At 38.4% G+C, this 26,267-nt stretch overlaps 1 protein-coding gene across 2 annotated transcripts in view; it reads right to left on the reverse strand.

The window, feature by feature from the left end:
- Window positions 1-1,835: 1,835 nt before the first annotated feature.
- The window catches only part of LOC121370938 (transmembrane protein 196-like), a 33,904-nt gene continuing 9,472 nt past the window's right edge, over window positions 1,836-26,267 (reverse strand). For both annotated transcript variants that reach the window (XM_041496486.1, XM_041496485.1), the window contains 3 exons: window positions 25,206-25,856; window positions 14,287-14,343; window positions 1,836-6,313 (listed from right to left, as the gene is read on the reverse strand). In XM_041496486.1, coding sequence (XP_041352420.1) covers window positions 5,978-6,313; window positions 14,287-14,343; window positions 25,206-25,352 — 540 coding nt within the window. In that variant the 5' untranslated portion in view covers window positions 25,353-25,856 and the 3' untranslated portion in view covers window positions 1,836-5,977. The remainder of the gene's footprint in view (window positions 6,314-14,286; window positions 14,344-25,205; window positions 25,857-26,267) is intronic.

A 26,267-nucleotide genomic window follows, 5' to 3' on the forward strand; every position in this document is an offset into this window, starting at 1 on the left:
CTCTCTCTCTCTCTCTCTCTCTCTCTCTCTCTCTCTCTCTCTATCTAATGCACGTTCTTCTCTTTCGTACTCAAGCTTTTTAAAAGCTAATTGTTGTTCCACACTTAACTCATTTATCTCTATCTCTGGAACAATCTCACTGTCTTCCATAACAGGCCTATCACCAAAAACTTCCTGGATAATAATTGTCTTTATATCACCTAAGGTTTTAGCTGATGTTAAATCTTTTATGCACCATTTCACAGACAGAATAGCACATACCACGGCCTTTGTTACACCAGTTGTGGCTGGCTGGAACGAGAAATAGTCCAATGGGTATCTTTCAGTCGAGCACTGAGGAATGACCCCCTCCTCCTCTCTAATGTTTGCGGACCCAATTTCAACAAAACTGACCAAAATCATATAGGCTTGTGTTATGTTTATACTTTGTAATCCCATATTATAGCAAGTAGAGACATGTCACATTATTTTACATCACCCACTATTGATAAAGAAATAAATGAGTCTGCCACTTATAACCTAAGAGATCGCAAATGTTCAGCAGAAAATTCTTTATTTAATTAAAATACGTGTTCTGGTTGAAGAATCGCCTATAAGTCAAGTCTACACGCATAAAATACGCCGCGGCTGTCTTTCTGTTGTTTTGTGAACCGAATTCAGCAGAATCGTTTCCCTGTTTACGTCATCACAGCCAGTAAACGTCGTGACCTTTTGAAATGTTAGCATATTCGTGTCCAAGTTGATGGATTGAGTAGGTCTCTATGGGAAACGCGGATGGTTTATTTGACACTGTGTATGAAAACAGTCGTATTCCACTGGCAACAGATCGATACGGACATTCAACCACAGGTTTGATGAGACCTTTTTTTATGTGTATCGGGTCTCAAGTTAATATCTGTTCAAAGTATGTTCAAGGCTGCCTTGTACTAAATTAAAGAGTTCCGGGTCAAAAAAGTTTGAGGTGCATCGTCAACTATTTACGAAGTAAAGACAGCTGCGGTTTTGATTGGTAGTAATATATGTGGTATTAATTAGTGATGCAAATGTTATTATCTATTAGTAATAAATTAATACACTTTTAATTGGAATACATTTGTTTTGTAGTATATACTAGAAATTGAAAATTGATACCAGAGAGAGAGAGAGAGAGAGAGAGAGAGAGAGAGAGAGAGAGAGAGAGAGAGAGAGAGAGAGAGAGAGAGAGAGAGAGAGAGAGAGAGAGAGAGACAGACAGACAGACAGACAGACAGAGACAGAGTCGGTGCTAATAAAAACGTTCATTAACTATATCTTAAATCTCATGTGACCCGTGATTTCAATGTAGGTAGATTAAATGTGAGGTGCCACACATACATTTTATTGGTCTGAGCTACCGCCTGGGCGTGTTGATAATTTGATAAGCTGCTTTTATCAATTTTATTAGAAAACGTTAACATCATCGGCAATGGAATTTGATTTGGTCCAAGTAATCCTGAATTGGAATTTAGCTCAGTGGTAGAAAGCTCGACTGGGGTGTGATGGGTGATCACCCAATTGGCTCTTCCCATTCCAAACACCATCCCATAACTAGTATACTGAAAGCCGTGGTATTCGCTGCATATACAATTTTACATATGCAAATGATCTCTTCTGTTAATTAAACTGTATACGAACACATACTAGCCACTAATTAAACATGTGTTGACTGTCATAGCACAGGGTTCCTAACCTAATATATAATAAAGACCTTGACTTTTGTTTTGAAAATCCATGTCATGTTATCTTCTCAGATCCACGATGACGTCAGTACTATACCAATTTAATGTTGACTTTTTAATAACACAAACACAGCAATCTGTTTTTCAACTATTTTATTCGTGTTTATAGCACTTCTTTTAAACATCACAAAACACGAATACAAAGGACACTGATAACCTATAATTATCTAGTTATTTAGTCTGAAGCAATAGTTACCCTAAAATTAATTAAATTAAAAAAGAATAGGCTACAATTGCAATAGCTAAACCAGATCGCGAACGACAAATGCTATGGGTTTAATCGAAACGTATTTGTTAAACGCACAACAAAATGACTTTAAATATTGTGTATATTGTATTAATTCGTAATTTTTCTAACATTATATATTTTCTGTAGTAGCTGAAAGCTATTTTTGAAGTTGACTAGACGATTTGCTTACAGTTAATTTTTGTAAATTTAATTACCCAAAATTGTCTACAAGTAGGCTACTTGTTGCGCGCACGCACACACATAAACAAAACAAAATAAAAACACACGCACGCACACACGCAAACACGCACTCACACACGCAAACACACACACACAGCAACCATACACGCAAGAAAACAAAAATAAGATCAGTAACTGTCCAGCAGGAAAAGTAAAACAATTATAAATTTTTAAAATAACTGTCGAGCAAAAACACAACAAAATTCGTTTACTCAATTTACTAGGCTATTCTTCAAAGTTCATAATTATACTAGACACTTTTGTACATGCATTTCCAAGCACTAAGATATGTTTATTTTATGTTAATATTACCACAACAAACATGTTCGCATTACTGTTATACAATGTATAATCTTGACAACATCATTCGCATTACTGTTATACAATGTATAATCTTGACAACATCAACTAACTTTCAACATAGCTACCACTAAAATACACATCACAAATATTCAGTATCTTACAAATCGTATGTTGGTACGAATACATTAAGTCCAATGAATATGAATGAGAACAAAATGCGCATGCCAGTATTTTATAATAATAATAATTACGTTATTTAGGGTATTATTTACGTAGCACAGAGGCGGTTTTTATTGATCTTCAGAAACTAAATGGTCACGTTCAACGGAATATGAAGAACCTCATATATTATCAACAATAAAAGTATATATTTTTGCTTCATTAAAGTGCAATAATTGAGGCATGATTATACAGTTGTTGGTCTGGTACATCTTGAATTACAATTTCAGTAATGTGAAAAAATTAAATGATGCTAATAATTTGTGATGATTAATTATTTAATAGAGCAGTTGTAGTTTGAGACCATGACCCTTAACAAGAAACACAATACCTTGACATTGAGTCTTATGTGCCCAATGGTGGCCTTTAAATAAAACAGTTTTTTTTTTTTTTTTTTTTCACATATAATTATGTTTTACGATGGACCTAATCGCAACTTGCAGGAACTCTTTCACTAACCACAGTTTTTGCTAGCGTTTTATATTTAACAGTAAAGCAGCTGTTATTTAAATACACAACATTGGACACAACTGACAAGGATTATTGAACATCGATTTCAACAGTTACTTTTTACAGCTTCTTCCATAAATAATAAAGACAGCAGTTTAACCATTTCACCCATAATACACCCGGCATTAACCTCCAGCATCAAGACTGTATGCTCGGTAATTTCGAATCGGGTATATTATTCAAGTTAACGTGGAAGGAAAAGTCGTTTATGCACCCTGACGTTATGGTGTCAATGTTTCTAGAATCTTCCACGACGCTGTTTACGCCGGTTGCCGACGATTCTCTGGCTTTAATAAAGTCTTCGATCTTTAGAGGAGGTCTCTGGTTTTGAGTCCTTTCAGCAGTGCGAGGCGTCAAAACATCTAAGTCGATTGACTCATTGTCTATAAGATTGTCGTCTGCTGCTATTGTTGAGTTATCCACTGAGGAGTCAAGTCTGAAGGAATATAATTCCACGTCAGTTTCACTGTCCTGAATAGGAAACAACAGCACTTGAAGATTGAAAAGAACATTACGCAGTCTACTAGCTGTAAACCCAGGGTCTGACTGAAGCTCTATTTGGAGGAGGTAACACTCAAACTGAGTGGGTGCTGTAAGCAGGGTTATACATGTAGCAATTCAACTCTTGATGTTCTGGATAGGAAACAACAGCACTTGAAGATTGAAAAGAACATTACGCAGTCTACTAGCTGTAAACCCAGGGTCTGACTGAGGCTCTATTTGGAGGAGGTAACACTCAAACTGGGTGGGTATTATAAGCAGGGTTATTTATACATGTATCAGTTCAGCTCTAGCTGTCATGAATAGGAAACAACATCACTTGAAGATTGCAAACAACAAATATGTAGTCCACTAGTTGTAGACGCAGGGTCTGGTTGAATCTCTGTTTGGAGGAGGCAACACTCCAACTGGGTGGATACTGTAAGCAGGGTTATACATGTATCAGTTCTATTCGCATTTTTCTGGATAGGAAATAACAGCACTTGAAGATTGAAAGGAACATTACGCAGTCTATTAGCTGTATACCCAGGGTGTGGCTGAAGCTCTATTCGGAGGAGGCAACACTCAAACTGGGTGGATACTGTAAGCAGGGTTATACATGTATCAGTTCTATTCGCATTGTTCTGGATAGGAAATAACAGCACTTGAAGATTGAAAGGAACATTACGCAGTCTATTAGCTGTATACCCAGGGTGTGGCTGAAGCTCTATTCGGAGGAGGCAACACTCAAACTGGATGGATACTGTAAGCAGGGTTATACATGTATCAGTTCTATTCGCATTGTTCTGGATAGGAAATAACAGCACTTGAAGATTGAAAGGAACATTACGCAGTCTATTAGCTGTATACCCAGAGTGTGGCTGAAGCTCTATTCGGAGGAGGCAACACTCAAACTGGATGGATACTGTAAGCAGGGTTATACATGTAGCAATTCATCTCTCGCTGTCCTAGATAGGAAACAACAACACTTGTAGGTTCGGGGCAAAACGTGCAATCTACTAACACTGTTGAATCTTGATCCTGCTGAAGGAGGTAACACTCAAGTGGGGAGTAGGGTGTGTATTAAAAGCAAGGTATACAGATTCTGGGTCGAATTTTGCTGTTCTGGATAGGAAACAACAACACGTGAAGGTTTAGGGCGAAACGTGCAATCTACTAACACGGTCTGTTCAATCTTGGTCCTGCTGAAGGAGGTAACACTCAAGTGGGGAGTGGGGTGTACAGATTTCGGGTCGAATTCTTCTGTTCTGGGTAGGAAACACGGTACTTCTTCTAACATTGTCTGTTGAATCAGAGTCCTGCTGAAAGAGGTGACACCCAAGAGGAGGGGGCTGATAATTGAAAGCAAGATGTACAGGTTTTAGGTCGACTTCTGTCGTTCTGGGTAGGATATAACAACAATTTAAGCTTGGATAAAACCTACAATCTACTAGCACTGTCTGTTATTAAAGGCAACACTCAAAGGGGTGAACACAGTTAGCAAAGTGTAAGCAAATTCTGTCTTAGTTTGAGTCTCATCGTTCTAAACCTTGAACATTGGGAAAAAGGACACTGTATACATACAAGGTTTGTGAACTCGGGGTCTTGTTGGAACTATAAATAAAAGAGGACACACTCGAATGTGGTGGATATCATATTTTAGCAAGCTGAATGTAATTCATTTGAATAACCGTGTGACCGTCCTCAAACAGGAAACAATATGTGGAAGTAACAAATAACAAAAAAGTCTACAGTCATCACAGTGTCCTGCTGTAGGTCTAATTACAGAAGGCAACACTCAAAGGGCAGGTTGGATAATATACAAGTTGGCTACACGCAATTCAGTTTCGTTTCTCATCCACTTCACCTCTTCACCATCTCGAAGTAAACTTGAAGGTTAAAGCCAGGTGCTTTAACAGCATCGCATGTAAAGTCTCAATCGTGCAGAATCTCTGGTTATAGGAGGAGGTAACATTTAATCGGGGGTGAATCATATAATCAAGATATGTTTTTATTACTTCGCCATCCATCAAAGGAAACAGAACTTGAAGGTTGAAAAAAGGGTGTACTTCTCTATAGAAGAGTTAACACTCAAAGGGTTGGACATTGTAAGTAAAGTGTACACTGAAGCCAGGAAGTGGAAAAAAAAAATCCAAAGGTTATGACGTCCACGTGGTTAAGCAGGTGATGATAAAGGTTAAAAGGGAGGAACGGTGTTGAAAACGATGACGGAACCATTTCATACGGCCGTGAGGTCATCTTTTCCCGTGAGGGGCTTGGACACAACGACAATGTCTTTCTGACCTAGTACCTTAACATGGAACATCCCTTCTCTCTGCTTGCACAGTTCCTCTTTGGCCACCTTGGCGATACGGCAGCTGATTACCGTAGAGATGATGCATACCAGACACTCGATGCCCGCCGTGCCGAGCGCTATGAAGATCAACACGTCCTTGTTCTCCTTCTGGAAAGTGTGGCCGTCCGTGGTGTGGTTTATCAATCCGAGTCTGAGCAGCTGGATACTGACCACGGCCGTCACCAAGGAGACCACGGAGAATGCGGTGAAGCACATTATCTGAAATGGGGAAGGAGGATGCTGTAAATTACGTTTGATAGAGCTTTGGTCACATTGTCGTTTTGTAATCTACAAAACCATTAGCATCACAGAATTGCATCTCTTTGAATAAGCGATGGATTATGGATGAAGGGTGGTGGATGGATGTATGGATGGATGCATAGGTGGATGGATGGATGGATGGATGGATGGATGGATGGATGGATGGATGGATGGATTGACGAATGAGTGAGAGGGTAGGCGCTTTAGATGGGTGGATGGGTCATGGGTGGATATGTATGGATGATGGATGGATGGTTGGATGGATAAGTAGATGCATAGATGGGTGTGTTGGATAACTGGATATCATTGGTACGGATTGAAGGTGTATTTGGGGTAGGTGGGTAGATTGATGGAAGGAATGGGTTTGGATGGATGGATGGATGGATGGATGGTTGTTTGGATGGATGGACAGATGGATGGATGGATGGTCGAATGAGTGGGAGGGTTGGCGCTTTGTATGGTTGGATAGGTCATGGATGGATATGTATGGATGGGTGGATGTTTGGATGGATGGTTGGATGGATGGATGGATGGATGGTGGATTTGGGGTGGGTGGGTAATTGGATGGAATGAATGAGTTTAGATGGATGGATGGATAGATGGATGGAAGAATGGACGAATGGGTGTGTTGTTGGATGGATGGGTGGGTGGATGGATGAATGAGTGTGGAGGTAGGAGCTTTAGATGGGTGGATGGGTCATGGGTGGATATGTATGGATAATGGATGCACAGATAGGTGTGTTGGATAACTGGATGTCATTGGTATAAAGATACAATCGAACATAATTCCAACTTACAATAAACTTTATACAGGGCATTTATTTATCTTTGCATCCATTTAAACTTCTAGGATGCTGTTATGACCTTGCCATTGCACCACCCAGACAATAACAGAACGGCATAGTTTTCTACTAGTTAAAAGTTCGTATTGTTTAAAGACATCACTAGAGCAAGCGGCTATTGGGTGTCAAACATTTGGTAATTTTGACATATAGGCTTAGAGGAAACTCGCTATTTTTAGATACTGTACAGATATCGGAAGTTGAATCTCATAAGCATCTGGGCCTGACATTTCAACGATCAGAAGACTGGCATTATCACATAAACAGTCTTATCAATAAAACAAGTAAAATGATAAACTGCCTCAGGTCTTTTAAATATCGTCTTTTTAGAAAGTCATTAGAAATAATATATAAGTCATTTATTCTTCCAATATTTGATTATGCTGATATTATTTGGGATAACTTCTCCTTTCAGTTAGCAGAAAACCTTGAAAATATTCAGTTAGATGCTCTTAGAACAATTTGTGGTGCTGTTAGGGGAACTTCACACGATCTTATTTATAAAGAAACCGGTTTCGCACCACTCTCAAAAAGGCGTGAACAACACAAATTATGCATGATGTTTAAACTGTCAAATAACTTGTTACCTACTTATCTAGCTCTTCATTTACCATTACATGTCGGTGAAACAAATCCATACTCTTTACGTAATGCAGATCACTTGAATACTTACTTTTGTCGTACAACGCTCTTTGCAAATTCGTTCTTTCTTTCGTCAGTTAAATTATGGAATAATACGTCTTCTAATTTCAAAAACTGTAAATCACTAACTAGGTTCAAACATGCAATTAATGTAACTGAACCTATTCCATCATACTTTTATTATGGTGAAAGACGTCAGCAGATACTTCACTGTCGACTTAGAATGGGTAACAGTAACCTAAATGGTCATAAATTTCAGGTCATATCTTGGATAATCCAAAATGTGTTTGTGGGCATCATGTGGAAGATGCCGAACATTTCTTGTGTCATTGCTTTCTGTTCAGGGTGCATCGAAATACCCATCTACAGAAATATCTACATGTTAACTATAACATTTTATATTTTGGCGATCTACACTTAACTAATCAGAAAAATATAGACATTTTTAAATCCGTTCATGACTTTATTGTAAGCTCTAAACGTTTTGGAACTTATTAGCACTTTTACATTTCTCTACCTGTATTATTTCTATGTACTTGCCTGTCCTTTCTGTAGCTCACTTTTATGTTATTCATCTACTATTATGTTTTATTATTATTATTGTCAGTTATTAATTGTACTTTGTCTGTCATCTTGTCTGTTTGTTTTTAACAAAAATGTAGGGAAAGGTCCTAATATAGACTTGTAGCCTGTCGACCAATCCCACCAGCAAATGGAATGAAATATTGTTTAAACTAAACTCGCTACATTTTGTCATTAGCAACAAGGACAAATCATAGTTTATATGCACTTTACACAGGCAGGACAGTACATGCCATGGCCTTTGATATAGTACTAATAATATATTAGGAGCTATATGTGCAGAAATGGAGCAATATGGAAATAATTAGTTAACGAATGTTAAACAGGAATTTATTGCACATGGCCTAACTTATACATGGAACTTAACTCGTGTGGAAAAGAAAAAAAAAGAAGAAAGAAATGTTTTATTTAACGACGCACTCAACACATTTTATTTACGGTTATATGGCGTCAGACATATGGTTAAGGACCACACAGATTTTGAGAGGAAACCCGCTGTCGCCACTACATGGGCTACTCTTTCCGATTAGCAGCATGGGATCTTTTATTTGCGCTTCCCACAGGCAGGATAGCACAAACCATGGCCTTTGTTGAACCAGTTATGGATCACTGGTCGGTGCAAGTGGTTTACACCTACCCATTGAGCCTTGCGGAGCACTCACTCAAGGTTTGGAGTCTGGATTACAAATCCAATGCCTCGACTGGGATCCGAAGCCAGTACCTACCAGCCTGTAGACCGATGGCCTAACCACGACGCCACCGAGGCCAGACGTGTGGAAATGAGTATTTACAATGTAAATAAGGAAAGGTTATGTCATGTGTTTAAGCAGCCATGTTATAACAGAATAACGGCAACGTAATAGATGCATCTGTATCAATATTTGGTCAATGAATTTAACTTAAAGACTTATCTTTAAAAAAACATCAGGCATTTGTCATTTAAAAGAAATAGCCAAAATTATAAATTGTGCTCATAAGTCAAATATAGAATTGTGTAGATACAAAAACAGTGAAATATCTCAAAGAATATACACACTTAATTTGTTTTTAAATGAAATAGACAATGAGTATTATTTTATTCATAACTCTCCAATGTCCTAGATTCATTAGTCTAAGAACTAAATTTATAAAACATTTTTACCAGAACAGACTAGAACAGAACTTTATTACACTCAGACCAAAGACGTCCACGAGTTTTCAAACGTATTGTCACTGAGTGAATGATAACACTTTTATTTCACAGATAGTTTAAGATATTTCACTAAATGTTACATAATAAATTATATAATGTTAGTATTGTTGTACAATAGAGAACCTGTACCCAGGTAGCACTATAGTATATTTCACCTCTGGTTATGTTCAATAACGACATATATCTAATTAATTTATTAGTCAGTAAAGTATTTATTCATTATATCTTTGTTTATATAATGTCGATAAGTTGTAAAAATGCAAAGCAATAAAGAATTTGAATTTGATATACCAGTCGTAGGGCACTAGTTAGGAAAAGAAGAAAAAACAAATGGGTCGACCAAGGGAGATTCGATCCTACAATCCATGTACCTCAGGTGAGCGCTCTACAAAAGCAGCATCTTCTTCTTAACTTATTTTCGTGCTTATATTCAATTAAGGTTCAAGCACGCTGTCATGGGCACATACCTCAACCATCTGGGCTGTCTGTCTATGACAGTGGGTTAGTTGTTGGTGGTTAGTGAGAGAGAGAAGAGGTTGTAGTGGTCTTACACCTACCCAATGAGTCGTTAAAACTCGCTCTAGGTTGGAGCCGGTACCGGGCTGCGAACCCAGTACCTACCAGCCTTACGTCCGATGGCTTAACCACGGCATCACCAGAGGAGCTACATTACGCCCCGATTTGTACCAGAATCGATTTATTCGGCGCCAAAACGTTTTGAATAATTACCCGCATCTCGCAAAACATATATCGATTTTTTAATGGAAAAAGAAGACTACTATATTTAAATTTTAATAAATAGTATTGAAAAGCAGTGACTCAAGAACGGAAATGTTTCGTTCAGTATTGTCAGACCATAAATCATTAATGAGAGGAAATTGCATTTTATAATTAAACCGACTAGAAGAAGGAAGTCGTTCGCCTGTTGTTTTACGTGTTCTCCTGTCGATCTGTATTGTTTAAAGGGACTGTTCTGCGTTTCCTGCATTGTAAGATGTTTCCGACTAATAACATATTTTAACGTCTAAAAATACGCATCAAATATATTTTCTTGTTTAGAATACCAGTGTCTGTATATTCAGTGTGTTTCTGGTTGTCTTAATATTGACGCTATTTTTGTATTACAATCTTTAATAAACAGAACTCTGAAAAATAGGAAGCGATTATATTGCTGTTTTGTAGACTACAAAAAGGCTTTTGATTTTGTAAACAGACAAAATTTGTGGTATAAATTAATTCAACAGGGCATAGGAGGAAAATTGTTATCTCTTATAAGATCTTTATATGATAATGTTAAGTGCTGTGTAAAATATAATGACGTAGTTTCTGATTATTTCGTATGTAGAAACGGTCTATTACAGGGAGAAGTACTATCACCAATATTATTTTCCATGTACGTTAATGATTGTGAAATGCAATTTTTATCAGACAGTTGTCCATATGTTGAAATACAAACGTTAAATATATTCTTAATAATGTACGCTGATGATATGGTACTTTTCTCCGAAACTCCAGGCGGATTACAATCAATGTTAAATTCACTTGCAAATTACACCCAAAAATGGGATCTTACCGTCAATACAAATAAAACAAAAATAGTTGTCTTTAGAAATGGGGGAAAAGTAAGAAAGAACGAGAAATGGTCATATAATGGCCACCAATTAGAAGTTGTAGATGAATTTAATTACCTTGGATTATTACTTCGTTTCAATGGCAAATTTAATAGTACACAAAAAAGACTTGCTGAACAAGGACTCAAAGCCCAATATTGGATATCAAATATCTGTAGTAAGAATTTCTTTAATATTGAAACAATGTTAGCCGTGTTTGATACTTATGTCAATAGCGTTCTTAGTTACGGATCTGAAGTCTGGGGTTTTCACTCAGCTCACGATATTGAGAAAGTACATATACAATTTTGTAAAAAAGTATTGGGTGTGCATAAAAGAACATGCAATTATTTTGTTTATAACGAATTAGGGCGATATCCTTTAGCAATTATCAGAAAACTTAGAATTTTTAAATATTGGATAAAGCTTAGTAGTACCAGTAACTGTATCTTAAAAGCTATATATGAGGAAATGTATCAGTACGGAGATACCTGGTTAACGAACATTAAACAAGAACTAGATACGCTTGGGCTAAGTTATATGTGGGACTCGACCAATATCAATTCTAGTTTTTATGTCATAATAAAAGAACGAGTATATGATGTTTTTAAGCAAAATGCCTATAGTACAATAAGGACATCGCCAAAGGGATTGCTATATCAGCACTTATTATTAAATGGATTTACTTTACAAACCTACCTTACAAAACCAATAGAATCTCGCAATTTAAGACAAATAACAAAAATGAGAATTTGTGCACATAAATTAAATATTGAGTCTGGTAGGTATAAAAATATCGAAAGGGCACAAAGAATATGTACTTTATGTAACTGTAATGAGATTGAGGACGAATTTCATTTTATCCTTCAATGTCCAAGATACGAAACTTTAAGAAAGAAATTCATTAAAAAATACTACTTTAAGCATCCCAGTACTTTGAAATTAATACAACTCTTATCAACCGGAAACAATAAAGAGATAAACAACCTAGGAAAATATTTATTACAAGCAAACAGAACTAGGGATCAACTATTACTGGAAATAAACTAATATGTTCTCATTTTATCATTACCCTAGCCGCTGAGGATAACCTGTAAAATAACTTATCTTTATTCTGTTTTGTTTTTTCTATTATATATGTGTGTTTGTGTGTTTGAGTGTGTATTTGTGTCTGCGTGTGTGTGTGTGTGTGTGGGTATGTGTGTGTATCTATGTATATATGTAAGTCACTCTCCACCATTGTTCCGCACTATTGTATATATTAATGTTTGTTCATTGTTATAATGCTGATAAGTTGAACAACTTAAAGCAATAAAAGAACTTGAACTTGAACTAATATTTGTAAGAAGCCCAAACTGGATTTTGTCTTCAAATAATTTCGTAGGTACGGAGAAACAAAAGAGGAAATAAAATGAAATTTAACCTAGTACAAATACTAGAACGATCAGAAACACGCTTAATATACAGCCACTATGCAGAAAAATATATTTGATATGTAATTACAGTCGTTAAAACGTCTGTTAGTCGATAACATCTTAAAAATTGCAGCGAACTCAGGACTGTCCCTTTAAGTTCGTTCTGTGTGGCTGTATACTTGGTCACGGCAGTTCGTTCAATCTATGTACGTCTTTGCTTAAGTATTCGGTCGTCTTCAGACGGTTTCCGCCAGTGGAATTAAATTAAAAAGTTATTTAAAGATCGCCCTACTTGAACAAATACCTTGATCTTCATTTGGTCAAACCTGATTTGTTCAGGAGATGGCACGGTTGCCATGGGTCAAGACAAAAATGGTTATAACGCATGCAGTCTAGAAATACATTGGGGTGGAGGGGATCAGTTTTGAAAAATCCACTTGTTTACAGCTAGACTAAACGGATGTAAGAAAAGAAAGAAATGTTTTATTTAACGACGCACTCAACACATTTTATTTTCGGTTATATGGCGTCAGACATATGGTTAAGGACCACACAGATATTGAGAGAGGAAACCCGCTGTCGACACTTCATGGGCTACTCTTTTCGATTAGCAGAAAGGGATCTTTTATATGCACCATCCCATAGACAGGATAGCACATACCACGGCCTTTGATGCACCAGTCGTGGTGCACTGGCTGGAGCGAGAAATAGCCCAATGGGCCCACCGACGGGGATGTGAGGGAGGAGACCACTTACAACAATTAAATATTTGACCAAGTATTTTATCTCTAAAATATCATACCAGTATTAGCTAAAATCATTATAAATGTAATTGAAAGTTTCCATGTTTTCAGTTTACGTTTAAAGTTTCGTGTCACTTTTATTAACATAGAACTTTCAAGTGGAAAAACTAAGTATGTAAGAATCTCAAAATCTGAACATTTATGAAATCACAACTTGCCTTAATAATATATCAGCAGAATTATAAAATTATATTCTCCCATCACTAGTGAATAAGCTCAAAGTAAATCATCTAATTTTAAAAATACAAAGTACAGTTTAGATCGAGTTAAAACTCTCGAAATGGTAATACGACGTTACGTTCGTTCCACGTTGGGTTTCTTTAAATATATCTTTTTATATTTATATACAGTAACAAGATTAGCAGATTTGGGTCCTACAGGTATGTAAAATAATTTTAAGTAAACGCTAAATAGCTTGTAACATTACACCAATACACGTATCAAATTGTTCGTGAGAAAATACAAAAATGTTTTCCCCGTTATCAGGGCCAGTGGAATGAATTTGAAAGTGAGGAGGTCACTGTCATTTCGATGGTCTGGGGGATGATAATACATCAATTTGAGGGCCCGAACCTGTTCATGCTCCCCCGAAAAATATTAGAATTCTAGGTGTTAAAATACGGTATTTGTAGCCGTCTGGGTACAGTAACAGGGAAAAGTGGGAAGCATGGCCGCACACCTCCTCTCTGGTCCATGACCCCTGTTTGTGACTGTACTGTGAGGTGATAATTATAATTTTATAGTACAGTCATAACTTTGTTTCTACATGTATGCTGTCGATACAAAAGTCAAATAGTTTTCATTTACTGTTAGCATGCATAAACCGAGATGGAAAACAAACTTACCACATAGGAAGACTTCTTCCGGGTACAGAGTATTCCAAGAATTCCAGTGATGATGAACTGGAAATGAAAAAGATCATATTTCCTACCATTAAGACATTAAAATATCAATATTAGTACTACTATAATTCATCAATATCATAATCATCAACATCAACATCAACATCAACATCATCATCATCATCATTATTATCATCATCACAACTATCATCGTTACCATCATCATCATCATCATCACCATCACCACAATCATCATTATCATTATCATAATCATCATCATCATCACCATCACCACAATCATCATTATCACCACCATTATCATCATCATCATCATCAAACTCCACAACAACCAAGCATTTTCAGAAGCAAATACTGATTTACAGTTCATGATCCATAATCCCAAAGGTGCCCACAAATGTCGTAACGACCACAAATGTCGCAACGACCACAAATGTTGCAATGTAACGCCCACAAATGTCGTAATCGACCACAAATGTCGCAAAATCGACCACAAATGTCACAAAGGTCTCCAATCTAATTAAAATTAGCTCCACTATTACATGTGGATCTAACACCAGCCAGTTGGAGCTCATATCCACCAATCAAAACCTTACTTGCAGAATCCTGCCAGTGATTTAAAACTAACAACACTGCGTAGTCCCCAATGTCCAGGTAACATTTCGTCTGTAAATAATAATTTAAATATTGACCAATCACACTTCGCCTTTTATAACGTTATTTGGGAGCATACAAATTCTAAAAATATCGGGCGAGTCTATTTTAGTGGCCGCAGTACAGCGAACCATACCAATACGTACGGGGTGGGTTATCAGTTTTCAGTTTTACATTACACATTATTTATTTTATAAAATAAAACATGTTTTCTAAGGCATTCGTAATTCACACGAAACATGTCGTATACCCTCTGGATAATTCGGAATGTTTTCAAATTATTTTTAAATCACTGGCAGGATTCTGCAAGTAAGGTTTTGATTGGTGGACATGAGCTCCAACTGGCTGGTGTTAGATCCACATGTAATAGTGGAGCTAATTTTAATTAGATTGAAAGGTCTCGACCACAAATGTCGCAACATGATAACCACAAATGTCACAACCACAAATGTTGCAACTCATCAACCACAAATGTCACAATTTACATTGGCGGTTTTTGTGATTTTTCTTCTTTTGTCGTTTTGGGGCGATACACTTAGATCAAATATAGTGTCCCTTGCTCGGCAGGATCACAGGTTCAATCCCCACTGTAGCATCTCCTAAAGTGCTACATTATTAGCACCAACTTAGTGGTTTGAAAACTCGATAATAAATCAATATTACATTGAAAAAAAAATACTCTTGTACTATATTCAGCACTATATAAGTAATGTTCGTGTGAACAAGACTGACATGTTCGGTTGAACCTGTTACATGGACATTTTGATTTAACAACCACTCCTCTATAGCGGGCATTTCACACACTACCTTATGCATCTATTTTAATTGTATATAACGACCACCTGCTAATAGAGTTGACTTTTTGTAACTTCCTTTGTAAAGCAGCAATACAGAGATTTTACAGGAGAATGCCTAGAAAGTAAAAAATATGTGCATAATCCATTTGTTGAGGAAGTGTCCACTCATGGTGCAGTGAGTCGTCAGATCGATCTCACCCAGTGGACCCATTGAGCTATTTCTCGTTACAGCCAGTCACCACAATTGATGTAATAAAGGCCGTAGTATGGTGCTAATCGGAAAGAATATCACATGTGCTTATGACATCTCTCTCTCTCTCTCTCTCTCTCTCTCTCTCTCTCTCTCTCTCTCTCTCTCTCTCTCTCTCTCTCTCTCTCTCTCTCTCTCTCTCGGTCAATCAAATACTGAATGTATACAATTTCCTACGAACTGTGATATCATAATAGTAGGACGAGTTCAGCGGAAGAGCGTCCGAATGCGGTTCGAGTAATGTAAGGTCGATCCTCCTCGTTGGACTCATTTAGTTAGGAGCGGGACGTAGATCTGAGGTAGAGCGTCCGCTCACGGTACGGTGAGACGTCGGATCGATCCCACCTGGTGGACCCTTTGAGCTATTTCTCGTTCCAGCCAGTGCTCCACAACTGGTGTAAAAAAAAGCCGTGGTATATGCTATCCTGTCTGTAGGATGGTGGATATAAAATATTCCTTGCTGCTAATCGTAAAGAGTAGCCTATGTGGCGGTAGCGGGTTTCCTTTCTATCATAATGGTCATTAAACACATGCCTGACGTCATATAACCATAAATAAAATGTGTTGAGTGCGTCGTTAAATAAAAAAAAAATTCTCTTTCTCTCATTTAGTTATGTCATGTGTTCCAACCAGTGATCAATAAATCGTACATCAATGGACCGTGCTATATGCTGTATATATATATATATATATATATATATATATATATATATATATATATATATATATATATAAGAATTGAACGTGAAATTTTTTGAGTTTCATGCTAGTATGAAACGCAAAACCGCTTTACACACTGTATGAATGGCGTAGCGCGTTAGCGCGAAGCCATTCATACTAAAGTGTGTTCTATAATGGGACTCAGTTGCCCAGGAAGGTATATCTGTGGACTTTTTTCGATGATATTATGCACCTGTTCTGGATCACCATCAAGAGATACGTAATGGATGCCATGTGTCCCAAAATAATGACCGGTATCATGTCATCAAATGTTGATGAGCCAGTAGGACTGATCAGAGTGGTACCATGTTGAAGCGATGAAATAACCAAAATCTGAACATTGTATATCTCACTTACATCTGATCCCCAAATGTACCATCTTTTTCCATTTCTGACAGGTACTGCTCACTTGATACAGTGAGGCTTGCGTTCCACCTTGTAACGTTTCCAATAGCCATAGCGCTTTGCGCCAAATACGGGTGAAGCTTTAAGTATTTTACAATTTCTTGCCTCAAGGTTTCGGCAGATCTATACACTCCGTGTTTTTGGAGCTGATGTGCAATTGCACTGAACTGGCAATTGCCATCCCTAGCGGGGTAAAACACTATGCTTAAACCAAACTGTTCAGAAATATCTTGCAATGCATCGTTGTGATATTTGGATATAAGATACTTAGATTTTCTAGTCTTAAGTCTTTTACCAATTTCTTGGATCCGCTGAAATTGCACCGTAGCCGCTGTCATATTTTTTACTGAAACTATACTTGTATTACGTGAACCGGATGATGTTTTAAAAGTCACTTTGTACATATGTGTGTCTAGATTTCGTTTAACAACATGAGCTTTCAAAATTCTTTGTTTTCGTTGTATTTTATACCTAGAATTTTTATATTTTATGAGAACAGAGTCACCCACTTCATAAATAGGGGTACGCATTCCTCGCATACGAGATTTAAAATTCTGTTCATTGCATTCGAGGGTGGCCTTATAGGCCTTAGCTCTGTATTCTTTTAAATGATGTAACCATTTATTTACATTACTTTTGCTTGGATCTTGTATTCGTTTCCGTCCGATAAAAATTTGAAATGGTGTTTTCCATTTGAGACATTTACGTGACGTTTCGTTTAATATCGTTTCATACTGTGACAACTGTTTTGCCCAGTTAACCCCTAAACCTCTCCCCATCGCTATCAGATCGAACGCAATTTTATTGCGAAGTGTTCTATGGCATCTTTCTACCTTTCCTTGTGCCTGCGGATGGTATGGTCTGCTTGCTATATCTTTTATTCCCATTTTCCTTAGAAATCGTTTTACTGCCCCTCGGAATTCACCACCTTTGTCATGTTGCACAATTACTGGCAATCCGAACCACTGAAATATATTTTGCAGTTCATGTTTCACAGAAGCACTTCTTTTGTCAGATAATGGTCGAAGTCATGTATATCTCGTAAAAATGTCCATTACTGTTAGTATATACTTATATATGTTGCCTTTGTGCCGCACACTGTCTTTAGTCATGTCTAGTAAATCGATTTGTAGATGACCATACACACGTTTACATGTCACTGAACGAAGGGGTGCTGCGTTCGAAAAGCGAACTTTTAACATACGATTTATACGATTTGTTTCCAGATGATGACGTATGTTCGTTTCCCCTAAGCCACAAAACTTTTTCTAAGTTTATGATGTAAACTTCTCATTCCACTTCCTTTGCTTTGAGTAAATTCAGAATTTATGATTGATAAGATTTCCGACTGCTTGACAACTGGTTTACCTTTAAACAATAATATAAAACGATTTCCTTCCACGTAATAACTGTAATAGTCTTTATAGCGGTAGAATTGTCTTAAAGCATTCGCCTGTTTGTTTGTTCTTTCTTTAACGGGGATATTAAAGTCTTCCCTCAAAATCTGAACAAGAGTGTCATATATATCGTCGTCCATTGCAGAAACACCTCTTTTCCCTGCACTGTCCACTACTTCGAATGTTAATATTAGCAACGAAAGAATTATAAGTGTATCGATACTCATCATTAATGGTATTTTCAAATGTATCGACATTGAAATTCCTAATGAAAACTGCTAAATTGCTTTCGCACAATTAAACTGGCCAATGCCCAACAGTTATTGTTACACTGCTGGTTATACCTATTTCCCCCACTGGGGGTATAGAACGTATTAGGCTTTTCGGGAAAGACACCTATATCATACTGATGAACTGTAAAAACGCAACACTGATTTAGTAATATAGATTTTCTTATTTGACGCTCAGAGTGAAATTAACCAACTATTGTGATATGCTGAGATACACGAGTGTAGAAAATGGATACACGAATGTAGAAAATGATATGCCTGGTTCATTCGTATAGGTCTGATACATTGTAATTAAATTTTCAGTATTTTATATGTCAGTTTCCAAGTTGGTGTTGCGTTTTCATAGTGCATCACTATATCATCGGTTAGTTAGTGGTAATTGATGTGCCGCTTTCATCTTGCATGTTCAGTAACAAAGTTTGCCGACCCTTTGAATGCCAGACATAAGAGATTCATGAAGGCTTTGCAAATATATTTCAAACATTTTTATTTTATTTGAAGTGTTAAATTTACCGACTGAAATTATTAGGCTGTTAACTACGCCAATTATAATTGTATAACACTGCTTCGCTAAGACCTTAGTGTAAATGAAAATAGCGGTCCGGGGGATACACAATAAAATATCCAGAGTGTGAATATAGACAGAGACAGACAGAAAAGAGAGACCGAGAGAGAGAGAGAGAGACAGAGAGAGAGAGAGAGAGAGAGAGAGAGAGAGAGAGAGAGAGAGAGAGAGAGAGAGAGAGAGAGAGAGAGAGAGAGAGAGAGAGAGAGAGAGAGAGAGACACGCACTCAACACATTTTATCTATGGTTATATGGCGTCAGACATAGGTTAAGGATCATTTTGATAGCGAGAAAGGAAACCAGCCGCCGCCACATAGGCTACTATTTTCGATTAGCAGCAAGGGATCTTTTATATGCACCATCCCATAGACAAGATAGCACATACCACGGCCTTTGATACACCAGTTGTGGAGCACTGGAGAGAGAGAGAGAGAGAGAGAGAGAGAGAGAGAGAGAGAGAGAGAGAGAGAGAGAGAGAGAGAGAGAGAGAGAGATTTAACGACGCATCCCTAATGCTCAGCACATGGGATAATTTTTCCGATTAACAGCAAGGGGTATTTTATATTCACCATCCCGCAGACAGAATAACAAATATCACGGCTATTACTACACCAGTTGTGGATCACTGGCTTGAAGGAGAAAGAGCTCAAATGGTCCACTAGGTGGAATTGATCTGATGACCCAATGCACCATGAGTGGATGCTCGTGCGCTGAGCTACGTCCCTCAACAAATGGATTAGACACATATTTTAACTTACTAGTTAGGTCTTCTGCAAAATCTCTGTATAAATGCTTTACAAAGAACTTTTAAAATAGTCAACTTTATTAGCAGGTGGTCGCTATATATAGATTAAAATAGATGCATTTGTATACGTAATGTATAATGTGAAATGCCCGTTTTAAATTAGTTGTTAAATAAAGGTGGCCATTATAGCAGATTCGTCCCAACATGTCAGTCATGTTCACACTAACATTACTTATATAGTGCTGAACATGGTACAAGAGTCATTTTATTCAACAATGCTTTTTTCAGTGTAATATTGATTTATTATCGTGTTTTCAGACCACTAAGTTGGTGCTAATAATGTAACATTTTAGGGTATGCTACAGTGGGGATTGAACCTATGATCATGCCGAGCATACATTCAGTATTTGATTGACCAAAATATATGGAGAGAGAGAGAGAGAGAGAGAGAGAGAGAGAGAGAGAGAGAGAGAGAGAGAGAGAGAGAGAGAGAGAGGGGGGGGGTGTTATTAGCACATGGGATATTCTTTCCGATTAGCACCACACCACGGGCTGGATAGCACATACCACGGCCTTTATTACGTCAGTTGTGGTGACTGGCTGTAACGAGAAATAGCTCAATGGGTCCACTAGGTGAGATCGATCTGACGACTCACCGCACCATGAGTGGACACTTCCTCAACAAATGGATTATGCACATATTTTTTACTTTCTAGGCATTCTCCTGTAAAATCTCTGTATTGCTGCTTTACAAAGGAAGTTACAAAAAGTCAACTCTATTAGCAGGTGGTCGTTATATACAATTAAAATAGATGCATAAAGTAGTGTGTGAAATGCCCGCTAAAGAGGAGTGGTTGTTAAATCAAGATGTCTATGTAACAGGTTCAACCGAACATGTCAGTCTTGTTCACACGAACATTACTTATATAGTGCTGAACATAGTACAAGAGTATTTTTTTTCAATGTAATATTGATTTATTATCGAGTTTTCAAACCACTAAGTTGGTGCTAATAATGTAGCACTTTAGGAGATGCTACAGTGGGGATTGAACCTGTGATCCTGCCGAAGCAATGGACACTATATTTGACCTAAGGGTATCGCCCCAAAACGACAAAAGAAGAAAAATCACAAAAACCGCCAATGTAAATTGTGACATTTGTGGTAGATGGTTGCGACATTTGTGGTTGTGACATTTGTGGTTATCATGTTGCGACATTTGTGGTCGAGACCTTTGTGACATTTGTGGTCGATTTTGCGACATTTGTGGTCGATTACGACATTTGTGGGCGTTACATTGCGACATTTGTGGTCGTTACGACATTTGTGGGCACTACACACGTGCACATTTTATTGAATTCGCATGCCAGACAGTCATACACAAAAACATGTAAATTAGTTAAATTAGTAAAGAGTCATGAACAAATGTAAAAATAGCTACATTAGCAAAGAATCAGCAACAACCCCAGTAAAAATAGCTGCCCCAGTCAATATCAAGTCTAGAATCGTGCATATTTAGCCATCTGAAATAGATTTATTATTATATGTTACGTCTAGAGTATATATACTCTTCAAAAGAAGAAACACAAAACCACATTGTCGTAACATTTGGAGAATTGATTTAATTATTGAATGGTGAGTCCGATAATTACCAAATGTTGCAGGATTGTTCACAATTCACTCTAGTCCATTGTGAGTAAGTGATAGGACACACCACCAAGGTCAAGGTCATCTGGAGTCAATACCGGGTGTGGCCTCCGCTTGTGTTGACAACTGCCTGGCACCGCCTGCCCATTGAAGCAACCAGAGTACGGATGACGTCCCGGGGGATGGTGGCCCACTCGGCCTGCAAGGCTGCTGCCAGCTCGGGCAGGATCTGGGGCTGTGGTTGTCGCTGTCGGAGGCGTCGGTCCAACTCGTCCCATAGATTCTCAATTGGGTTCAAATCCGGTGATATCGATGGCCAAGGAAGGACATTAATGTTGTTGTTCTGTAGGAAAGCCGTTGTGAGACGTGCTGTGTGAGGCCTGGCGTTGTCATGTTGGAAACACTGCGTTGGCGTTGGCCATAACTGGAACGATGTGTGGCCGGAGGATCTGGTCAATGTAGCCCTGTGCATTCAGGTTGCCCTGCACGTGGACCAGGTCAGTTCTGCCAGTGTGCGAGATGGCTGCCCACACCATGACACTACCCCCGCCGAATCTGTCCACTTCCTGCACGCAGTTTGCCGCATAACGTTCACCACGACGCCTATACACGCGACATCTTCCATCATGACGTCGGAGCAGAAATCGGGACTCGTCACTGAACCACACCCGTCTCCATCGCAGTTGAGGCCATTGTCGATGAATCTGGCACCACTGCAGTCGGAGTCGACGGTGTTGTGGTGTTAAGATGACACCTCGAACTGGACGTCTGGCACGAATTCCTACCTCACATAGGCGGTTCCGTACGGTCTGGTCGGATATCCTGCGCAAACCTGGTATTGCTGCGGCTGTGGAGGTGGCAGTAGTCAATCGTTCCCGAAGGTGGCGTACCCGGATGTAGCGGTCCTGCCCGGGGGTAGTGACCCGTGGTCGACCGGATCTAGGGAGTTCACGTGTTGATCCATGTTGCTGGTAACGGTCCCACAGTCTGGAGATGGTGCTTGGGGACACATGGAATGCCCTGGCAACGGCCGTTCTGGATTCGCCTGCGTCTAGTCGGCCGATGGCATTGTTTCTCTGCGGTTCACTGAGACGTGGCATGTCCTGGATTGTCAACTGTCGGCCAGATACAGAGGCCAGGCAAGCGAACACCCTGCACTTTTATACTGTCGGTGTTCATGTTGCACGTGCAGACAACGCACGTGCAGTGGTGACATGGTTTGCACGTGGCTGCGTTTTTGCGAATATTCACATTTTGGAACTTTATTGTACAGTAGCTGCGTTTTATCGAATGTAACCGTGGGAATGTGTTTGGGACATGCAGTGACCTTATATTCACAAAGCATGAACCGGTAGGAAACATAAAATCGGAGTTATAACCCATTTGTACCCTTTTGCGTTTCTTTTTTTGAAGAGTATATGTCTCATGACAAATATAACGTTGTTTGATGAAATGTTTTTGATATAATAAAAAAAACGTGTTTGGTGTGTGTGTGTGGGGGGGGGGGGGGGGGCGTTCTTAAAATAAAAACAAATGCGTCTATTCTATATTAACTTATTTATTATTATTTTATTTCATTTGTTTTAGAATGTCATATATATTGGTGGAAAGAAGGGAACATGCGCAATTGTTGACCAGATTTAATTTTTTACTAACGTAGTAATGTCTTTACTATTACTACTTCTTCTACTACTACTACTACTACTACTACTACTACTACTACTACTACTACTACTACTACTAACTAACTACTACTACTACTACTACTACTACTACTAACTACTACTACTACTAACTACTACTACTACTACTACTACTATTTTTACTACCACTAACTACTACTAACTACTACTACTACTACTACTACTACTACTACTACTACTACTACTACTACTACTACTACTACTACTACTACTACTACTGCTACTAACTACTACTACTTCTACTACTACTACTACAACTTTTACTACAATCTAATTAAAATTAGCTCCACTATTACATGTGGATCTAACACCAGCCAGTTGGAGCTCATGTCCACCAATCAAAACCTTACTTGCAGAATCCTGCCAGTGATTTAAAAATAATTTGAAAACATTCCGAATTATCCTGAGGGTAACGACATGTTTCGTGTGAATTACGAATGCCTTAAAACATGTTTTATTTTATAAAATTAATAATTTGTAATGTAAAACTGAAGACTGATTTAGCTCGGAGGTTTTATAAATAAATAAATAAATTTTAATGTAAAATTGAAGACTGATAACCCACCCCGTTCGTATTGGTATGGTTCGCTGTACTGCGGCCACTAAAATAGACTCGCCCGATATTTTTAGAATTTGTATGCTCCCAAATAACGTTATAAAAGGCGAAGTATGATTGGTCAATATTTAAATTATTATTTACAGACGAAATGTTACCTGGACATTGGGGACTCCGCAGTGTTGTTAGTTTTAAATCACTGCCAGTATTCTGCAAGTAAGGTTTTGATTGGTGGACATGAGCTCCAACTGGCTGGTGTTAGATCCACATGTAATAGTGGAGCTAACTTTAATTAGATTGCTTTTACTACCACCACCACTTCTTCTACTACCTCTACTACTATGGTTAAAAATCTATAACGTTAGTAATGTACCAAGTCTCAGATTGCATTTTAGGAATGAGAAAAGTTTGTTTTGTTTAACGACATCACTAGAGCACATTGATCTATTAATCATTGGCTATTGGATGTCAAATATTTGGTAATTTGACATATAGCCTTAGAGATGAAACCCGCAACAATTTTTCCAATAGTAGCAAGGGATCCTTTTTATACACTATCCGACAGGATAGCACATACCACGGCCTTTGATATACCAGTCGTGGTGCACTGGCTGGAACTAGAAATAGCCCAAAGGGCCCACTGGCGGGCATCGATCCTAGACCGACTGCGCATCAGGCGTGCGCTTTACCACTGGACTACGTCTCGCACCAATAGAATGAGAATGACATGGGCCACTTTTAGCCTGGTTATATTTTAATAAAACTATAACGACACAACAAATACAGACTATTAACAGCGGTGTACAAATAATAAACTATAACTTGAATATAACTTTCTAACATTTAATAAATGTCAAGTGTTTGATTATGAGATCATTTTAGGAATCAGAGGGCCGGGGGAGGGGTAAAATTTGAGGACGAAAATGTACGGTTGTTATATTGGGGTTTTTCCCCTGCTCTACATAAACAAAATAAAACTATGGCTTGTCCCAACCCCCAACGCCCCCCCCCCCCCCCCCCCCCCCCACACACACACACACACCTCCAGCTAGAGATTCCACACACACCACTTCAGATGAGATTTTTCTACAGGTCTAAATGGACAAAATGACCCTCCTGCTCCTACCCACCCACCTCCCAGCGTTGCCTGTGACGATGGTACCTGTACAATACTTACAAAAGCGCCGCTCCAAATGGGTGAGACCCTGTGGGCGAGCCAGACCTCGGCCTTGATGCTGGAGATGACGCCGATCACCACGCTCAGGAGGCCGATGAAGGCGTGGAAGCCGGACACGACGTACACGGCTTTCTCGACTGGCCGCATCGTTTACCTCGTCAACGTGTACAGACTGAACAAAACCGTGTGTAAGCTGGTCCTGGAATTACGTAACAAATCTTGCTCCTAGAATTGGGGAACTAGTCTTATTCCTGGAATTATGTAAATAGTCTTGTTCCTGGAAATATGCAACTAGTCTTAATTCTAGAATTATGTACCTGGTCTTGTATTTGGAACTAGGTAACTTGTCTTCTTATATAACTAAGTACTGTTCCTGGAATTACTAAAATGGTTTTGTTTCTAGAATTATGTAGTCTTGTTCCTGGACTAGTTTTTGTTCCTGGTCCTACGTATCTAGTCTTGTTTCTGGAAATTATGTATGTAGTCTTGCTCCCGAAATTACGCAACTAGTCTTTTTCCTGGAATTACGTATCAAGCCTTGTTCCTGGTGATACGTATCAAGTCTTGTTACTGATGTTACATATTAAGTTTTGTTCTTGGAGTTAAGTACAAAATTTTGCTGTTGTTCTATTCTTCGGGTGTTCTTTGGTCCTGGAATAGAATAATTAGTTCTTTACTAATGTGTCAATATCCCACGAATACAGTATGAAACGTATCTATAAGAAATACTTGTCTTATAGTGTCCGTTTGATATGCGTAACCTGACCTGTAGTGGTTAAGCCATCGACCATAAGGCTGGTAGGCAATGGGTTCGCATCCCGTTACCAGCTCCCACCCAGAGAGAGTTTTAATAATTTCATGGATTGGTGTAAAGTCGCTAAACCCTCTCTCTCTCTCTCTCTCTCTCTCTCTCTCTCTCTCTCTCTCTCTCTCTCTCTCTCTCTCTCTCTCTCTCTCTCTCTCTCTCTCTCTCTCTCTGTCTCTGTCTCTCTCACTCCGACTAACCACTAACCACTAAAGCACTGTTCTGGACACAGATATGTGTGCCCAGGACAGCGTGCG

The sequence above is a fragment of the Gigantopelta aegis genome, chromosome 4, assembly GCF_016097555.1.
Source record: "Gigantopelta aegis isolate Gae_Host chromosome 4, Gae_host_genome, whole genome shotgun sequence".
Lineage (NCBI taxonomy): Eukaryota > Metazoa > Mollusca > Gastropoda > Neomphalida > Peltospiridae > Gigantopelta > Gigantopelta aegis.